The sequence below is a fragment of the Vanellus vanellus genome (assembly GCF_965231255.1).
Source record: "Vanellus vanellus genome assembly, chromosome: 2".
NCBI classification, from domain to species: Eukaryota; Metazoa; Chordata; class Aves; order Charadriiformes; family Charadriidae; genus Vanellus; species Vanellus vanellus.
The window spans coordinates 152,534,850-152,554,325 of record NC_138906.1 but is presented as its reverse complement, the minus strand read 5'-3'; the positions used below and the strand labels follow the sequence as shown (position 1 = coordinate 152,554,325).

The window sequence follows — 19,476 nt, the reverse complement described above, 5'->3', positions numbered from 1 at the left end:
GCCTTTTTTTGCCATCTGCTAGCCTTCACAGTGTTACGCTGAGTGCCTGATGGCATCCATGGATGTTTTGTCACCATTTGCATTCCTGCAAGCTTTTCCAAATACCCACTGTAAAATACATTATTTGTTTGGGCTGTTTCCCGTGATTATAAAAACTGATTGCATTTTCTTATTGAATAGGGCTGACCTAAACTATGGACAAAGTGGCTAGTTAATATCAGAAGCTTCAACAACATGTTGTCATAGCACTGATTCTGTTTTGCTATTGTCTAAATATAATAAGATCAGGTGATAAGTGGACAGTGGTTACCTTCGTTGTCTCTTCATCAGAGAAGTGAGGAGCAAAATAGTATGCTCAGAGGTTATTCCTCTGTGGCAACAATTACGAGATTGGACAGTTGTGGTCCTAGAATGTCCAATTTCAGCCTATGGTGCTGCAAATTTCCAGCTTATAACTAGGCCAAAAAAGGCTAGAAAGTTGGTAGGATAAATAGCACACACAAAGAAATCATGAGGCTACCCACACAAACATACAAGTTTAAAACAGAAACGTGATTAGTTAGAGCAACCAAATTTAGCTAGGTGAAATAGGGTGATCTTAATCCTGGGATACAAGATGAGTTCCATTTCTGCTTTCTAAGAAAACCGTAGTTAAATGTATACTTCTTTTTATTCAGTGCCTTAAAGATAGTATGGCATGTAATGCAGTAACCTCATTATGAAAAATTATTGACCTTTATGAAAACATTTCACAGTGCTACTGAAATGTCTGAAAAATGCATGTATTTCCTTGAGACAAACGTCTGCTTAGGTAGAGGGTGAGACAGAAGGTACATTCTGCGTATTCTCTCAATTCTCCGTATGGCTTGTTCTCAAATCAATTTTGAATGTACTTCTACAAACAGAAAATCATGACTGGTCAACACATTCATTCTCAAATAGCATTATTACTAAAGCAAAGATAGGTATAACTTTCATGATTCACCCCATCAATGTGTAGCAGAAACTGCCATAAGCAGAATAAATATCAAGTCCTAGCAGAATAAATGGCATGATGTAACAAATTACTTACAACACCTTTCTCCTGAAGAAATAGGAAGGTATTGTTTGAGCCCTCTTCATATACCGAAAGGCCAAACTTCTGCCACCTTTACAATCCGTACTGTTGAGTACTATGTCAGTAGCTGCTGCTGACGTTACAAGAGCAGTAGGAGCAGGTTAAACCAGCCAGTGCAGGTGGTGCAGCCGCTCTCAGAAAGAGGTAGTGCTCCTCCAGCCTGTGACAGCCTCCTCCCCTCACCCGTGCTGGTGTGGCAGCAGGCTGGGAAGCACAGGCATGAGCAACAGGTGAGCAACAGCTTATACAACAAGGGGAAGGGGGATTGATAGTTGTATCGACCGGAATTGCAGACAAGTAACTGCCATTTACCTGTCTCCCAAACTGCCTTTCGACAGCTTCAGCGTCTGCTAAGGAGAAAAACCTATTGTTAAAAATGGGAATGCTGAGTACTGGCTCAGGTTAAAGTACAGGCTCAGAGAACCTATGGTTGATACCAATACAAATTCTGAAAGGACACTGGTTGAGACCTTGACTATTTACATCTGAAAAGGGAGAGTTTGTGCTAATTGCTTTGGAAGAGCTGCTCATATTAAGAACTGTGATCAACTTTCCTAAAGCAGTCTATATTATTTTAATTAAATCTGGTGGCAGTAACATAGTTTACTGGTTTTTTTTTTTGTATCCTGGAACATTTCTACAAAATAATTTTGGTAATGCATATAATTAGGCTAAGAAAAATAAAAGGAGTAGACATTTTTAATCTTGAAGAAAAACAAGTAGAAATATTAATTTGTTTTATAATGTATGCCCTTCTAAAATAATCTATATTCAGAGAACTATGATGTAATAACTTTGCTTGGTACTGAGTTTTAATCACTGTTATTGATAAAAGATAATTCTAAGCTGTAGGAGCCTCTTCACTACTAAAAGTTACTCAATTTAGTATTTCAAAAGCTCTGGAATGGAAAACACACCATTAAAATGCAAAGGTGAATTGTGAAGATATGTATGCAACTGTTGTAAGATTTTATTTTTGTATTTTGTATTAATTCGAGCTGTAATTTAATTTTTATATTGCTGAATTATTGATTACTTTTACAAAGTCACTATTGATACTATAGAAAGACTTATGCTTATATTGGCAATTGTCGTTATCACTTGCATTGTCGATATAGATGCATATCCAATAATTAGATACAAGAAAGGATGTCATGCTTCCCTGCAATAATATTTTCAGTCAGTAATTCTTTAATAGCGAGATCCACTCTATGCCATTTTAAATCTCCAGCCTTAGCTTCTGGCTAAAGTGATATTGTTTGGCTCCGTATATTCTGCTGCCTTCATCTTCCTGCTGAACTTGTGACTTTCACAGTGTCTCAAGAAAATGTGACAAACCAGCTAAGAAAACTCACTTTTTTTTATGAAATGTTTTCTTATATTTTCTCTTATCTCTAAGTTTTATATTAGTTATTTCATTATTATTTTCTTTGTTATTTCTAGCTTTATGTGGTGGAGATGTTAGAGGACCTAGTGGAACAATTTTATCCCCTGGTTATCCTGATCTGTATCCAAATTCACTGAATTGTACATGGACTGTGGATGTTACCCATGGAAAAGGTAAATAAATCCTTTTCTCTTTTTTTTTTTTTTTTTTTTTTTTAAATATATAAGTCCAGTATTCTGGGCTACACATGTAGATCTAAGTTAGCAACAATAAACCAAGAATTGCATTGCTGATTTTTGGCTTTGTTTATTGTTATTGTAGTAATTCCTAGTGTTCCAGATGTGGACTGCAGAACAGAAATTCCCTAAAAGTTTATAGACCAAGTAACAAATAGTTGGATGTGTGCACATTAATTTGTACAGGTGAAAGAGAATGAATGTTTTTCCTGTGTTCAGGAGGAAATGCCTTATCTTAGAGAGAGATTAGCTGGAAGTAGTCATTCATATTTAGACTTGGTATCAATAGAAAAATATGAAGTGAAGACTTAAGATGTTATTCATATTATGGCATAAAAAAGGAATGAAGTTAATAAAAGAAGAGGTGTTCAAAAGATTGCTCATTATGCTAAATTTTACATTATGACTACCTGTCAACAAAGAAATTTCAGAAAGAAAAGTCTTATTATTTTTAAGAAAAGAAACTGTTTCAACTTACCGAGACACATTTTCAGGGTGGCAGCATATAAATGGCAGTATAATATTCATCTATGGATTGAATAAATAACATAGTTTAGAAATAAACATAGAAGGGAAAAAATAATGGAACATATGGAGATGTAAGAAAGAATTATAGAAAGACTGATCACAGAAGTTGAGGGATGGGAGATTTTTAAGAAAAGGGTGGTTGTTGAAGGGAGATTTCAGGGTAAAGGTGTAATACTGGTTTTAACTTTAGTCTCAGAAAGGATCTTAGTAAGAGGTATTTCAAAGAAATATAAAACACACAGGAGAAGTTAGAAAATCCTTAGGACACAAATAGAAGTTGGGAGTTACAGGTAGCAAAATTTCCTTGAAATATTGTGTCCTACTTGCTTTCAGGTGAAAGATTTTGGGACTAGATGAAAAGAGATGGTCAAACTTCTAGATTTTTGTTGGTATTTTATTTTAAATTTGGGAGTGGCTGCATAGTATTGTACTATGAGTGGGAAGACCTAGAGAAGCATAAGAATTTAATGTTAAGGGAAGGAGAGAAATAGAGACAGGTGTCATAGGAGCAACTGAATATAAATAGGGTGAGGTGGTAAGAACACAAAAAAGAGAATCGCATCCGTAACGCTGAAGAGAATACAGAAAAAGGAATGAAAAGGAAAAGAAGGAAGGCAAGTTAAATTCTGAACTTCATCAGTTTTCTTTGTGAGGGCATGAAAAATGTGACAAAGTATATTGATGATTTATTGATAACATAAAAATAAGACTTCACTTCCCTCACAGAGAATTGTGCTGATCTGTGATCCCCTTGTTCTATTTTGTACAAATAGTATGATAATTCCTCATCTGGATGTTAAATCACTCTGGCTGGATGTCCCACTTAAAACTTCGTAAAGTGTTAAAGTGGTAAATTTTATCTCAAAATTATTGCTCCACAGTCTCTTTTTACTACCAAATGATGCCATTGTGTCAACATAATTTGCTTGTAAGTATACACAGTGAAAATGCATCCTGAAATTACTGAGCCTACATCGGATGCTGCATGTGCCCTGTTACCTCTGAGTATGATACAAGGCTTTTAGAGTTGCAGCAAAATAGGTACTGTGGATCTTTTGCTAAGGAGAAGAATATAACAATTCATCTGGATAAGCAAGAAAGATTGATAGAAATTTTAAAAACAGTTGGCCCTGCGGTCATTTAGTTTGCACCCTATCTGAAAAGCCATTGAATAACCAGTCCAAGCTTTATATACTGGTCACTGAAGAGAAGTAGGAGAGATGGATAAAGTTTAGCTTCGTGAAATAATATGTGACTGAAAATTATGTAAATTCTACAGTAAACATGAGCCCAGATTAAGCCATATTTTTCAGAATTCTTGAAAGACATTTTATTAACACTTTCATTTTTCTTAAATTAAAAATGACATTATGGAGGAAAGTACTTGAATATTTTATTTTTTTTAGAAAATTAAGGTTTGTTGTGATTTATCTTTTTTCTTGAACTGTCAGCTAGAGAAGTACTTAAAAGGTAGGATAAATAAAACCTGAAATTCTCAATGTGGTTACATTTTATGTGAGGCTATTGAAAAAACCACCATATATAATAAGAATCCTGAGAAAACAATTATACAGAAATAATATATACAGGGAAACAAAGTAATAGTACAAACATACACATTTATAAGCACATATACACTGATACTTATATATACACAAACGCGTGTCGATACAAGCACATTCTTGTTTTTTTTTCCATAAGTTTTATATTAATTTATGGAAATGTTATTAAGGAAGAACTTTATTTAATATGAATGCTATGTTGTAATTTGACTTGGGTGTTTTGACTCATGCTGCTTAAAGATCTGCTGGAAACAATCGAATAGTGAGGATTTGCTGTGAGTAGGAAATAGGAAATATTGTATGAACTTCTCATATTTTGTTCTTGTTGGCAAAACGGTATTAATACTTTGAGGTCTTCCAGGAGTACTGCATGAGGAAAATAGCTCTCCTTTCATGACAATAAGTCACAGACTTACTTAATTTAACTTTAAACTTCTAGCACTAAAGTCCTATGTCTGAGTAAGCTAGTCCATTAGGCCATTTCTGTATTTAAAGGACAAACACATATATCTTCAGGATGTGAGTCATCCCACCCTGAAAAGGTATCTAAAGCAGATGGAATGAACCATCCTCTGAACATGCTTATTTATCTTTATCATCTAATGTCCAGGGGTTTATATAGTCCCCAGATGAATTGCCCATGGGGAGACTGAGTGACTACGTTATAGATAGTTGCCATTTGGGAAAATTAATCCTATACACATAAATGGGTTAAAGTGAGGGAGAAAAACTTTGTTCTGGAAATCTAATTTTCTGCTCTATTTCGTGTTAAATATAATTCCAACTTCAGAATCTCAAAGAGTATCTTCTACTGGCCATTAACTAGTGGTATGATTTTTTTTAAAGAATTAAAGTTTTCTCCATTTTTTTTTTTTTTTTTTTTACAAAATTAGGTAGTTTAATGTCAGACTGAAAAATGTATGTAACTTGTTGCTCCAGAATGCTGTGGGTTCCTTTTTTAAACACACATCTTTATATTGCAACTTCATACTGCTATTACATAATAGCAGGCAATTAAATTCATATGTTTAGTTAAGATTTCTATTTTATATCTCTATATGTTGCATTGCTAAGATAAAAGGTTTCTGTGTTTGTATGTACTGTCTTAAATAACAGTCTGCAATATAAATATATATATTTTGATTTTACTTTTCAAGCATGTCTAAACTTCTAGAATTCTGCAATGATTTTTCATTTGAGTTCATGTGAACCAGCATTACAATTCTCAAATGTCCATTAAAATTTGACATGATTTTATTTTGTATTTTAAAAAATCTGTTAACTAGGGAATGGAACATGTACTTTAAATATAGTTAATATGTCTAGTAATAAGTACTATTTATGAAGAGAAAAGAAAGCATCTATCATGACAAGAATTATTGTGGTTTTTCTGTGGTTAGCATGCTATTCAATATATAATGAAGTGAAATTTGTGGAGTATCAATGGTATATTTTAAACCATTTACTAATAGAACAGTTAATTTATCCATCCCTCAACAGCCTGGATTATAATATTGAGAAATGACATTATAATGTTATGTTTTCCTGTCTTCACTTCAGATTTTAAATATTCCCTTTATTAAGAAAGGGACATGTAAGGCAGAATAAGAAGGAATCTACGCAAACATATCTTTTAAAATTCTTCTCTAGGGAAGACACAATCTGTCACACAGCATATATTAATACAATTAGAATATTTCCTGAAGAAAAATAAATTGTACAGCTACTGCTGGGATATACCTTGGGGTTTTGCTTAGAAATGTCATGGCAATCTGGAAAATTGATTGAAACATTCCCTTGAGTTAAACCTTGAGTTTGGTGTTTGAACAATACTCATTGAAGCTTAGCCATGTTTCACCAGAATTCCATTATTTTTGGTTACAAATTAATTTGGTTAAAATTTTCTTTGGCATTTCTGATTTTTTTGATGCAGTATTCATACATGCATAACAAGGGCCAAAATTTACTTGGAGTGCCGTAAGTGCAACAAATATGGCCTGAATTTCAGCCTCATTCTTTATATATCACATTTTTCTCTTAAGAGCTCCCAATTCACGTCAGATTAACCCTGTCTCCTACGTAAAACTATGACAAAAAAATCAAACCATTTGAGTTTACCAATTCCAAAGCTAAATTTATATGCATTAGCTCAAAATATACGTAACTTAACCTTGATTCCAAAATTCAGTGTGCCATTTTTGCCAATTTATTGTCACACAATCTAGGAGAATAAATAGTATGCTCAAAGCAGATTAATGGCTTTACTCAAATAATTACTAAATTAAGACTTTTTAAAATCCAGAATAGATTTCTTGGATTGTCTAGTTTTATCCTATGCATAAAACACAACCCCATCTTGAAATTTCTACTAAGGATTACTATGTACTGGTGTATTTATCTGGATCTGAAAGCTTCAGCGAGTTGGGGAGTTGAAGTGTGTGGAGCTATAAGAGGAGAAGGTGGTATCTACTTGAAAAGGCTGAATAGTTCTCCAGTCTCTTAAAAGGGAAGTACATTCTGGAGGTCTCTAAGATCCAAGGGATTTCTCTTGTTGCTCCCATTTGTATATCCAGATGACAGCAAGACTAAGCATTTATTCCAAAGATGCCAATATGTGCATACACGTATACGACTGGTCACACAGACTAACAAGAAAGAAACAAGTGTCTTTATTCGCGCACACAGAAACACCAACCGCACTGAACAGACACAAACACCACAGGCAGCCAATCCTATTTCTCTGGTTGGGCTGATGGGAACAGGAACTTGCTGGAGGTGGCACAGACTCACACAGGCATGTGCACATGCTCCCACCACCTTCCAGGTCCTGGTCCATGAGTAAGCCCCCAGATCCCATTCCTTCCAGGTGCTGCTTCCCTGTGACTGATGGCCCTTTTTCCAGTTGTTGCCCCTTGATCTCATCCTGCTCACCAGGCAGTCCATACTAGTATTCACTAGTAGTCACACATATGCTCATACAGAGGACACACTTAAACACTAAATGGTCAGGAACCAAGTTTAAAAAGAATAGGGGAAAGTCTGTGGTAGTTAGGTGCAGGGATTATTAAGAGAGCCTTAACTCTCTCCATTTTCCGACACTTCTTTTTCGCTGTTATCCACCATAATCCTACCCTTTACCTGCCTTTGGCCCTAAACATCCCACAAAAAGTTTTTCAGTCTCCAAATACCATTTAAAAATCTCAAGATTTACATAATCTCACAAATTCCCTCAAACATTCCACAGTAAATTTCTAATTTCCGTGAAACTCAAGATAATCTTCTTTCCCCCATTCTAATCAGTTATTAAGTTCTGATTGAACTGATAAAAGATTACAGAGATACATGCAATGGCCCATTAGTCAGAAACTTAAGAGTTCTGGTCTTTATTGATGTGTCCAACAAATCCTGCTCATTAAACCTTGTATATGTGTGCATATAATTTATTACTTCCCTCATTTCTTGCCTTTGCTTTTTATACTGAAAGGTCCTTGACTACATATCCCCATAAACCAGGTGTCTTTACTTTCCTGTTACCATTACAACCTGTGCCTATGAGTTGCATTAACGTAAAAGTCTACTGCCATTTAAGACAATCTCAGGGATACAATGTAGTGTAAAAAAAAAAAAAATAAAATAAAAAAATTAGGAGAATTGTAAATCTGCAAGTGAAGACTAGAAAAGATAACCCCTAGCACCTAAAGGGACATGAGGTTCCTATGTTTAGACAACTGAGTCAAGCACAGTTTATCTACCTTCAGTCTTGGATTTTGTTACCCTGTTTGGGAAGTTCTTTGGCAGGGGCTGGGAGGAAGCAAGAAGGGGAAGTACAGGTTTGCTTTTTTATTAAACTGTGTCTACTATTAAACATCTGTTGCCCGTGAAAGTACCTGAAGATCATTAATCTTCATACACTATGTTAATCCTCTTTCACATAAATGGATCTTCCTAAGTATTACATCATTAGATGTATTTTACAGGTCCTGAATCATTGCTTTATAACTTTTATAATAAACCTGAAAATGCTATTACACTAGAGGTCTCAATAATCACTTAAGTTAAGCAATGTCTTCTCCCGTTTCTTTTTCTTGACGTTTTTGTGCATTCCACCCAAAGATCATGGTCTAGCTCTTAGTCACAGAAACGCAGAAAAAATAATTTGTCTGTCTTGACTTTTAAGTCTTTTTATTTCTATTGTGTTCCAGCATATATGTATATTCCTTTCTAAATGTGTGATTTGTATCTAATGGTTTGCAAAAAACCCTAGTGTTAACATACACCACACCTCCCTCTTTTGGGGAGGAAGTGCTGCTGTTACCGTATGTGCCATGAGGATATAATGTTTTGTATTTTATAACCTTTCCTTTCACTACTGCTATACAAGGATACTGGTGACTATAAGAAATAAGGTTTACCTTTCCCATTCTGTAGTAAACAATTTTCAGTTTTGAACTGTTTAGTGAATCATTGGATTTTACATAAAAATGCAAGCATATGTCTTTGAATTCTATAAATCAAGTATCCATATTTTACAGCTCCAGGCAAAAGTAAAAGGTAGTGTCAAAACCAAGAGACCTGCTGCAAAGATATTTTAATATTAGAATCAGGAAAGATACTAATTTTTAGAAAAAATGGATTATCTTCATTTTCTGAACCACGATTCATAACAAAATGCATGAATTTAATTCTTGGCTTAATTACATTGATATTAAGGGTGTGATGTAAATCTAATTCTACTTTTTCTAACAGGAGTTCAGTTCACCTTCTACACCTTTCATTTGGAGGATCATCATGACTACTTACTAATCACAGAGAATGGCAGTTTCACACAGCCGTTGGCACGTCTGACTGGCTCAGAGCTTCCTTCACCAATCAATGCTGGTCTCTATGGAAATTTCAGGGCTCAGTTGCGCTTTATTTCAGATTTTTCAATATCATATGAAGGATTTAATATTTCTTTCTCTGGTAAGGAAATACCTTCAATACCTGGCTCCTGAAAAAGATGTTTTCAGAGTTTTATGTAAAGAGGAAAAAAAAATAAAGTTTAAAAATGAAGTGATTTTGATAAATACATATACTGAATCATAAAATTATATACATTGTTTCCCAAGTACAACAATCAAAGCAAGCAAACCTCTGTGCCCCTGCAGAGACATTTCTGCTACATGATAAATAAGATGGCAGTAAACTGTAAGACATTATCAAGTGAGGAGATGAAACAGAACTAGTCCAATTTCAGTCAGTGAACTTCCAGATGAATCCTAGAGTCAATCATTTAGGCTTTTATGCTGTGCTATTGTTTTCATTTGTTTTGTGTACCTGGGACATTTACGACTCTTTCAAGAGTGATACAGCATGTTGTGTTATGCATCTTAAAAATGTTGTGAATATATTCATTAGTCTTACTTTTTAATGTAGTATAATTACCAATTCAACAACATTCATGCATTCATTTTTTTTTTAAATCTGAAATCTGTATTGATAGTCAGGTGGAAATAGACAGAAATTATTCGACTGCAAGATTACAAATATAACTGATAGAAAACATGTTCTCACTCATACAAACTGACTGGCTCTCTTGTTTTCAGAGTATAATCTTGAACCTTGTGAAGATCCCGGGATCCCACAATTTGGTAACAGAGTAGGATTTAATTTTGGAGTAGGAGATATTCTGACATTCTCCTGTTCATCTGGATATCGTTTAGAAGGAGCTTCAGAGATTATTTGTCTTGGTGGTGGCCGACGAGTATGGAGTGCACCTCTGCCAAGGTGTGTGGGTACGTGGTCAGCTGCTTTCATTTGCTTGTATGTGTAGTCATTGTCCATGGATTTGCAGATTTACAGCATGGAAAAGCATGGTAATACACCTCTTACTTTTTAATGTACTCTCATATTTTCCATATCTCCTTAGTCAAATTTATTTAATCTTTCCTTAATATATTTATTATTAGAACTGTCAGTGGACTTCATAGTCTACACTTGAAAGCATTTCAAATTGCAGGCACTGTGCTTATTCTTCTTATTTTAACAGGTTAGGAAAACTGGGCATAAATTTAAATCAGCATTTACCTGTTCAGATGCCTAATAACGGACTCTTATTTGTCAATGCAAGCTTCCAAGACATACCTGTATTACAAAATTGTGTGAATGGAGTTAAAGCACTTAGACCAGAGTTATTTTATAACCTGGGCTTCCTGTGTAAATTAGAGTAGAGAACCATATCCTCAGAATATCCTCAGAACAGTTGTTCTGGCTTTAAAATTAAGATAAGTTAAGATAACTGAGACAAAACATTCAGTTATTATTACTCAGTTAAGATAACTGAGACAAAACATTCTCTGATGTTTCCTAGCAGTCTCTGCTCACTGGGGAGGTGGTCTACATATACAGCTTTGACTAGAAACTTAACTTTTAATGGCTAATCTTCTCTTTGCTGGATTCTTCCTACATGCCTTGGTTTTCAGTTCTGTTGACAACTGTGAAAAAAACCAAAATCTCTAAAAAGTAGGATAGTTACTTACATGTCTATGTTTTTAATTTATTTAAGATTGTATGATATATGGAAAAGTTTATATATGAAAATATCTGTCTCTGTGCATTTCAAATCTTTTCTTTTTTCATAGTAAATTGTATGATAGTAAAACATAAGTTTCTTTCAGAATATGACTATATAATAACTATTGATTGATTATGTGCTTGCTCTTATCCAATGCTAGTTACACATTTTCATGTCCAAACTATTCCTATGCTTACCTTGATATAACAAAAGTTCTGAATTTGGCCTATGAATAAGCAATATTTATGTATGTATCTACAGAAGAGATGGTTAGAAGCTGAGTCAGTGTAGTGCATGAATTATTTTTTGTGTTGATGAATTTTTAACCATATGAATAATAATGAATGCATGCACGGTTGTGAAGACAGGTTAAATTTAGGAATAAATTTCAGGAAGTGTTAATATACTGAAAAAGAATTGGTAAATTTCAGTAAAGAAGAACTTGTGCAGAAGCATAAATGAAAAAAAAAAATCCTATTTAGTTTTTGTGATAAAGAAAATAATGTTTATGTTTGTGGAGGGGGCAAGAGAAAAGCTGGAACACAAGGATTAACTTATTTTCCAGTCAACGTATTTTCTCCTTATCTTTGAAAATTAAAGATATTCTCCAGTAGACTGACATAATCAATCTTTTTCCCCCATAAACATTAAGCCTTTTTCAACTTTATGCTTAATTTAGATGACATAATAATGAAATTCAAACAACTGGAGAGTAGAAATTCCTGTTGATCACTTTTATCAGATTCAGAAATATATGTATTGTTACTGTTGCTCATGTTGCACATTTTCTGGCAAAGTGATTCACAAGCTTTAATGTTTCTGATACCACATACACTTTTACATACACACAACCTCAATTGGGAACCAACCACTGTTCATTGTATTTGTGTTCATCTTGTCAATACAAGAATACCATACAGAAAGATACAGATAAACTGGAACAAGTTTGGTGGTAGGCCACCAAGATGGTTAGAAGCTGGAGCCGTCATGCCATCATGCCAAACTTCATGTCATAGTGCACATTTGTATAACTTCATACAACAAAAAACCCCTAGTATTCTGGAAGTAGCACTGTTCTCAAATAATTTTGGATATTTTGAACACAGAAAAAAAAATATAGTTATGCTTTTGGACCACAGGGGCACCACAAAGAACATAGACGACACCCAAAACCATGTAATATTTCTTACAGACTTGCTCGGGTTTCTCTAGGCAGACTTAGTTCTGAGCAATGTAGATGGACACCACACCACCATTTAGCCTGCAAGCCTGGGATCTCTTCCAGGAGTAGAAACATTTAGCGGTGTAGACACACGTAATGTGACCAAAGTGCTTCATTAGTATATGATAAAAGTACTTCCACTCACGTGATAAGAAATCCTACACGATGGCGACAATTCTTCTAGTCATGTAATAAGAGATAGTGTTTGTATGGGAGTATGGGAATGAATAGGGTGTCAGAACTATTGGTGCTATCTATGACTGGTTCCTAGTTCACATGGTCCTGATGTTTAAGACTCTAAGAAGAGAATGTTTTTTTCTGGTGGCTTTTATATGTCATTCACTGGCTGCAAATGGACTTTACAGTATGTTGGACTATTAATAATCCTGAAATTGACTAAATTAAAAATTTGAAAAATCAATGGAATCATAAAGATCTTGTGAAAATTCCTTAAACAAAAAGAGTCTGAATTTACTAGATTAACAGTATTTTATACTTTTTTTTTTTCCCCAATGCTTAAAATTCAGTGTGATTTGTGTTATAAGATACCTTGAAAATTGCCATGCAGATAAATGAAATAATCCTCATTTGGTAATACATGTTTATAGGCTTAGGTATTCAGTTGACAGCTGGCTGAATATGAGCTGGTAGCATGCCCAGGTGGCCAAGAAAGCAAATAGCATTCTGTCTTGTATCAGAAAGGGAAGTGATTGTTCCCCTATAATTAGCTCTGGTGAGGCTGCACCTTGAATACTGTGTGTAGTTTTGGGCCCGTCACTACAAGACAGAGCATGTCCAAAGAACAACAAAGTGGGTGAAGGATCTAGAGCACAAGTCTTATGTGGAGCAGCTACGGGAACTGGGGCTGTTTAGTCTGGAGAAAAGGAGGCTGAGAGGGGACCTTATTGCTCTCTGCAACTACCTGAAAGGAGGTTGTAGCCAGGTGGGTGCCGATCTGTTCTCCCAAGCAACAAGTGATAGGACAAGAGAAATCAGCTTCAAGTTGCACCAGGGACATTTTAGATTGGATATTAGGAAAAATTTCTTCACTAAGAGGGTTCTCAAGCACCGGACCCAGCTGCCCAGGGAAGTGGTTGAGTCACCAATCCCGGAGGTATTTAAAAGACATATAGATGTGACACTTAGGGACGCGTGGTTGGACTCAATGATCTTAAGGGTCTTTTCTAACCTAAATGATTCTATGATTCTCTATTTTGCTTATGCATGTCTGTTAATTTCTTTTCCTGAAAATTTGTCAAGGTTCATAGATCATTGATTTCTTTTAGAATTAAACTTAACCAATTTTACCACAAGTTTAATGCACAGGTAATTTAAATGTTCTGTAACCTTTGATTTACAGACAGAAAATAAAAAGTACATCAATATATCTAGTCTTTGAACTAGCCATTTCAGATTGTCAATGAGTCGTCACAGGATGATATTCTACTGTCTGTTGTATTTCTGGTGCCACATACTGAATCAAAAGAACAAGACTAGCAACAGAAGAAACATTTACCAAATGTGAGATAGGTCTGCTTGACATGGTGCAGAGACTCTTGGAAATGAATACCTACACTGGATTTCCAGTAGACTCAGAATATTTAAGAGTTAGCAATTATTCTCTCTGTAATATCTTCAAGTACAGACAAAGCCAAGCAATACTGTCTATATTTATGAAACTAGCTTTTATACCTTTTTCATCATTATGCCCTGCATACAATGATGGCCAGCTAAAAGTCCAAACTCCTAACCATACTGTCAATATTTGAAAATTCTCAGTTTGTATTATTACTGTCTGACTTGTTCACAGTATGGTTTTATTGCCTGTACAAATTAAGGAAATAAAAGGCTGTGCTCTTCAGTATATTCATCCGTATATTAGGAAAACATCACGACTATATAGCCAGGACATTTTTTAACTGGGCTAGCCCATCAGTTAAAACAGCCTTTTTATGGGTCAGAATTTCATGTTTGTATTCACCCAATGCTCTAGGTCCTGTAAAGAGAAATAATAATTTAGATTTTCATGAAAATCACAGAGAATTAATGGACAAAGAAGAACTCACTAACTTTTTTTCAATAAAAAGTAAGTTTCATGTGAGAATCTATGATTTCTTCATTAGTCAAAAATATCTGTAAGAAGAAAAAGTTTCTTAGCAAAGTTAGGCCAGTGCATGCTAAAAATTGATTGTATAATTAAATTAATGTCTCAAATTTGCTATTCATTCTATCTTGCTTTAATATGTTCATTACTGGTCTGAAAGTGAACTCTATCATAGCAGTTGATTAGAATAGTTACAACCAGAAGAAAACTTTGAAGAACCTGAGAGACATAAGATAGATGAACAAACAGATAAACTGTATGATAAAATAAATGTAGGACTGATAAATACCACGAGGGGAAAAAAAAGTCTCATTGCAGTTAAACTTCCCAGGAATACTAAATTAAGAGGATTAACATAAGAAATTGATTTAAGAATTACTGTAAACAAAATAAAAAATATTTGGTAATTTGTATAGAAGAATGGAGACAGAGACTGCTTGCAGTAACTTGTAGTCTCACCTGAAATATTTCCAAAGTTATTGCCATAAAAATACTGTAGAGCTACTCAGAGTTCAGAGAAGGGCTAGGAAGAAAGATAATGAGCTTGTACACATTTTAATATGAAAAAAAGAGATGACCGAAGTGTTTTCCTGGAATAAATGGCAGAAGTAAACTAGCTCAAGAGATTCAATTCTATTTTCCATTAAAGCAAGTAAAAGGGCCATTCGGCTGAAAATAATACTTAAAAAAAAAAAAAAAAAAGTAAAACTGCTAGAAATAAATATTTTTCCATTCAGCATTAATTAAATTCTGGCAATATTTCTGCCCAATGTTATAAAGAAATTTTAAAAAGCAATTGCAGATTTAGGTGGATAACAAGATTATTCAGAAGTTTTGCCATAACATTTATCAAGCTTTCCTTTCTGGATACACAGAAGGCCAATGTGCTGAGTCCTGAAAGAGAGTAGACAATCATAATAAATGTTAAAGCAAATAATTTACCAGTGAATCAAAAGCTATCTTTCCTCTTCTTACTCAAAAGTTGGATAAATAAATGACATACATTAATTACTAGTCTTCTTCTTCAATTTATGAATATATTATTTTTCAAATCAATTTGAATTTGACTTAATAAATGAAAATTTGAAATTAAGAATTAATAACTGAAAAAATAATGTTCAAATTGTGAACAGATAGTTGTTACTAAATTTTTAAAGCTGAACTGTTCAAATGATGGCATTGTCTGAATTCTATAGGGTTTGATGTTGTGCGGGAACAATTTTTATAATAAGTCATTTCTACAAATGCAGAAATATTATCTGTATTTCTATTTATTTAGCTGGTTCTGTAAAATGACTCATAGCTTCAAAGTTGATAAACTGTTACAGAATTAATACTACTGTTTGTGAATTCCGATGAACATGACAATTACAAATAACCCCACTGACTAATTACATGATTGGTAGGGGTTCACACAAATACATGGGTATATCTTGTTTATATATGTGCACATAATTTTTGATATCCTAAAGCTACCTTTATAGTAAATGTGTGTATTCTCAATATAGTTAAAAGAATCACACGATTCAGCTCATTTTGTGGTAGATGTCTATAATCCACTTTGAATTGTGTCACTTCTGCTTTCAGCATATGTATGGTAGTTTTAGTTAACTAACAAACGATGTTACTATGCTGTCATTTTTTTGTTTTGATTTGGTTTGGGTTTTGTTGTCTTTTTTTTTGTATCTAAATGAATGTTCCTTTTCAATACATCTAGAGAATGTAATGAATAATACTGTAAAAAATCGTAACAATAATTAAGAAATTGATGACACCAGTCAGTCTCACCTCTGTGCCTGGCAAGATCATGGAGCGGATCCTCCTGGAAACTCTGCTGAGGCACATAGAAAACAAGGAGGTGATTGGTGACAGCCAGCATGGCTTCACCAAGGGCAAGTCACGCCTGACAAATTTGGTGGCCTTCTACGAAGGGGTTACAGTGGTGGTGGACAAGGGAAGAGCAACTGATGTCACCTACTTGGATCTGTGCAAAGCATTTGACACTGTCCCACACGATATCCTGGTCTCTAAATTGAAGAGACATGGATTCAATACATGGACCACTCGGCAGGTAAAGAACTGGCTGGACGGTTGCACTCAAAGACTTGCGGTCAATGGCTCGATGTCCAAGTGGAGAGCAGTGACGAGTGGCATTCCTCAGGGGTCGGTACTGGGGCCTGCACTGTTCAACATCTTTGCCGGCGACGTAGACGGTGGGGTCGAGTGCACCCTCAGCAAGTTTGCCGATAATACCAAGCTCTTTGGCGAGATAGACATGCTGGAGGGGAAGGATGCCATCGAGAGGGACCTGGACAGGCTGGAGAGGTGGGCCCAAGCCAACCTCATGCAGTTCAACAAGGCCAAGTGCAAGGTCCTACATCTGGGTTGGGCCAATCCCAAGCACAAATACAGGCTGGGCGGGGAATGGCTGGAGAGCAGCCCTGAGGAGAAGGACCTAAGGGTGCTGATGGACAAGAAGCTCAACATGAGCCAGCAATGTGTGATCGCAACCCAGAAGGCCAACCATATCCTGGTCTGCATCAAAAGAAGTGTGGCCATCAGGTCAAAGGAGGGGATTCTGCCCCTCTACTCCACTCTCGTGAGACCCCACCTGGAGTACTGCATCCAGCTCTGGAGTCCCCAACAGAAGAAGGACATGGACCTGCTGGAGCGTGTCCAGAGGAGAGCCACTAGGAGGATCCGAGGGCTGGAGCACCTCTCCTATGAGGAGAGGCAGAAAGAGTTGGGGCTGTTCAGCCTGGAGAAGAGAATGCTCCAGGGATATCTTATTGTGGCCTTCCAGTACCTAAAGGGGGCCTACAGGAGAGCTGGGGAAGGGCTTTTTACTAGGGCACGTAGTAATAGGACAAGGGGGAATGGCTTTAAACTGGAAGAGGGCAGGTTCAGATTAGGAAGTAGGAAGAAGTTTTTCACTCTGAGGGTGGTAAGGCACTGGAAGAGGTTGCCCAGAGAGGTTGTTGAGGCCCCATCCCTGGAGGTGCTCAAGGCCAGGCTGGACGTGGCCTTGGGCAACCTGGTCTAGTGAGAGGTGTCCCTGCCAATGGCAGGGGGGTTGGAACTCAATGATCTTCGAGGTCCTTTCCAACCTAAACCATTCTATGATATTTTGATTCTGAAAACTTTTATAGTGGCTTAAATATATGATTAGCAAGAGTTAATATCAAATACTTTATGTGAAAGTTGATGCTTTTTCAAGCCAATAACTAAAAATGGGGGGTGGTTTATTCTTGAGGGAAGAGGTAACTGTTGAAATTGAGTGTATTTAATTTGATAAGTCTTTCCCCTTCTCTCTTTAGCTACTTTCACATGTTATAGACTGATGTTTTCTATCAAAACATAACAATTGTTAGTCTTTTCAGATTTGTAGTCATTCTTGCCTCTGGAATTTCTACACTTATCCGCTTACTTATCCTTTAAAATGAACTTCAATACATTACTCACATCTGAGGCCCTACCACTATCAAACAGAAGAGACACAGACTGTACTTACTTTTACATATCTTAATCTCATGTTATTATGAGGAAGCCAGCCATACTGGTGAGCTATTCAAAGTTTTTGATTGACTGTTAGTCCTGACATCTATCTTTCTGTGCAGTTGATTACTAATCATAAAACTTTACGTTTATTCCTGCTTATTCAGGCATATTCCCTAATTTTTCAATAATACGCAGAAGGGCATGTTAAGGGAGAAGACAAAGGAAAGAAAAGAAAAAATAGTACCAGGAAATTTTGCACTACACTATTTTTTTGAGACTGCTTTGTTTAGTGCTGCATATATTTAATAGTCTGAATAGTCTATAAAATGACTATGCAATAGTCTGAATGTTATAAGATCTTAATTTATTTGATGGGTTGACCCCAGCTGGTAGATGAGTCCCCAAAGCAGACACTTGCTTATCCCCCACAGCGGGATGAAGGAGAGAACTGGAAGGTCAAAAGCAAGAAAAAAAAACCAACCAAACACAAATTTGTGGATCAAAATAAAGACAGTTTAATAAGTGACAGGGAAAAAAAGAAGAAAAGAAAAAAAAAGTGAAGGCAGTTGCTCACCACCAGCAGACAGATGTCCAGTCAATCTCCAAGAACTGACTACTTTGAAAAAACTCCCCCAATTTTATTGCTGAGCATGACAATCTATGGCATGAAATATCTCTTTGGTAAATTCAGGTCAGCTGTCACAACTGTGTCCCTTCCCAGCCCTTTGCCTGCTGACTGGGGTGGCAGCATGAGAAACAGAGAAGGCCTTGAAGCTGAACAAGCACTGTTCAGCAGTAGCTAAAATGTTGATGTGTTATCAACACTGTTTCAGTCACAAATCTAAAACACACACTATATGGGCTGCTATGAATTCATTCCAGCCAAACCCAGTACAAACTGTTAATAAATGGATGTATCTAATGGCTAAAAATAGAGTCAAGAATCTTTAAATTGCTTGCTTTGAACTTCAACATGTACGGGGAAAAAAATTCTTTTTTTGATTCTGAGTAATAGCTTCTTTAAAAATTATTTAGACTAAGTAATACTTGTTCACTTTTAGTTTTTTCCCAAAGCAAAATCTAAGCTCTGGATAGTCCTAAGTAGTCAAAATTTTCAATATTATTTTAGGGGCATGTCTCCAGCTTGTAATACAGAGCACAGATATTGTCTTGAGTTTGTGAATATGTAGTTCAGTTATTTTCATAGGGTTGTAGTGAATTGGTTCTGATGCATTCAGAGTTCAGATGTCTCTGTGTAGTGTTCATTAT

At 35.6% G+C, this 19,476-nt stretch overlaps 1 protein-coding gene across 3 annotated transcripts in view; it reads left to right on the top strand.

Moving 5' to 3' along the window:
* The window catches only part of CSMD3 (CUB and Sushi multiple domains 3), a gene marked incomplete at both ends in the record, with an annotated part of 716,885 nt that overhangs the window by 435,489 nt on the left and 261,920 nt on the right, over positions 1 to 19,476 (top strand). For all 3 annotated transcript variants that reach the window (XM_082479076.1, XM_082479075.1, XM_082479074.1), the window contains 3 exons: positions 2,561 to 2,677; positions 9,577 to 9,792; positions 10,416 to 10,604. In XM_082479076.1, the coding sequence (XP_082335202.1) occupies positions 2,561 to 2,677; positions 9,577 to 9,792; positions 10,416 to 10,604 (522 nt within the window). The remainder of the gene's footprint in view (positions 1 to 2,560; positions 2,678 to 9,576; positions 9,793 to 10,415; positions 10,605 to 19,476) is intronic.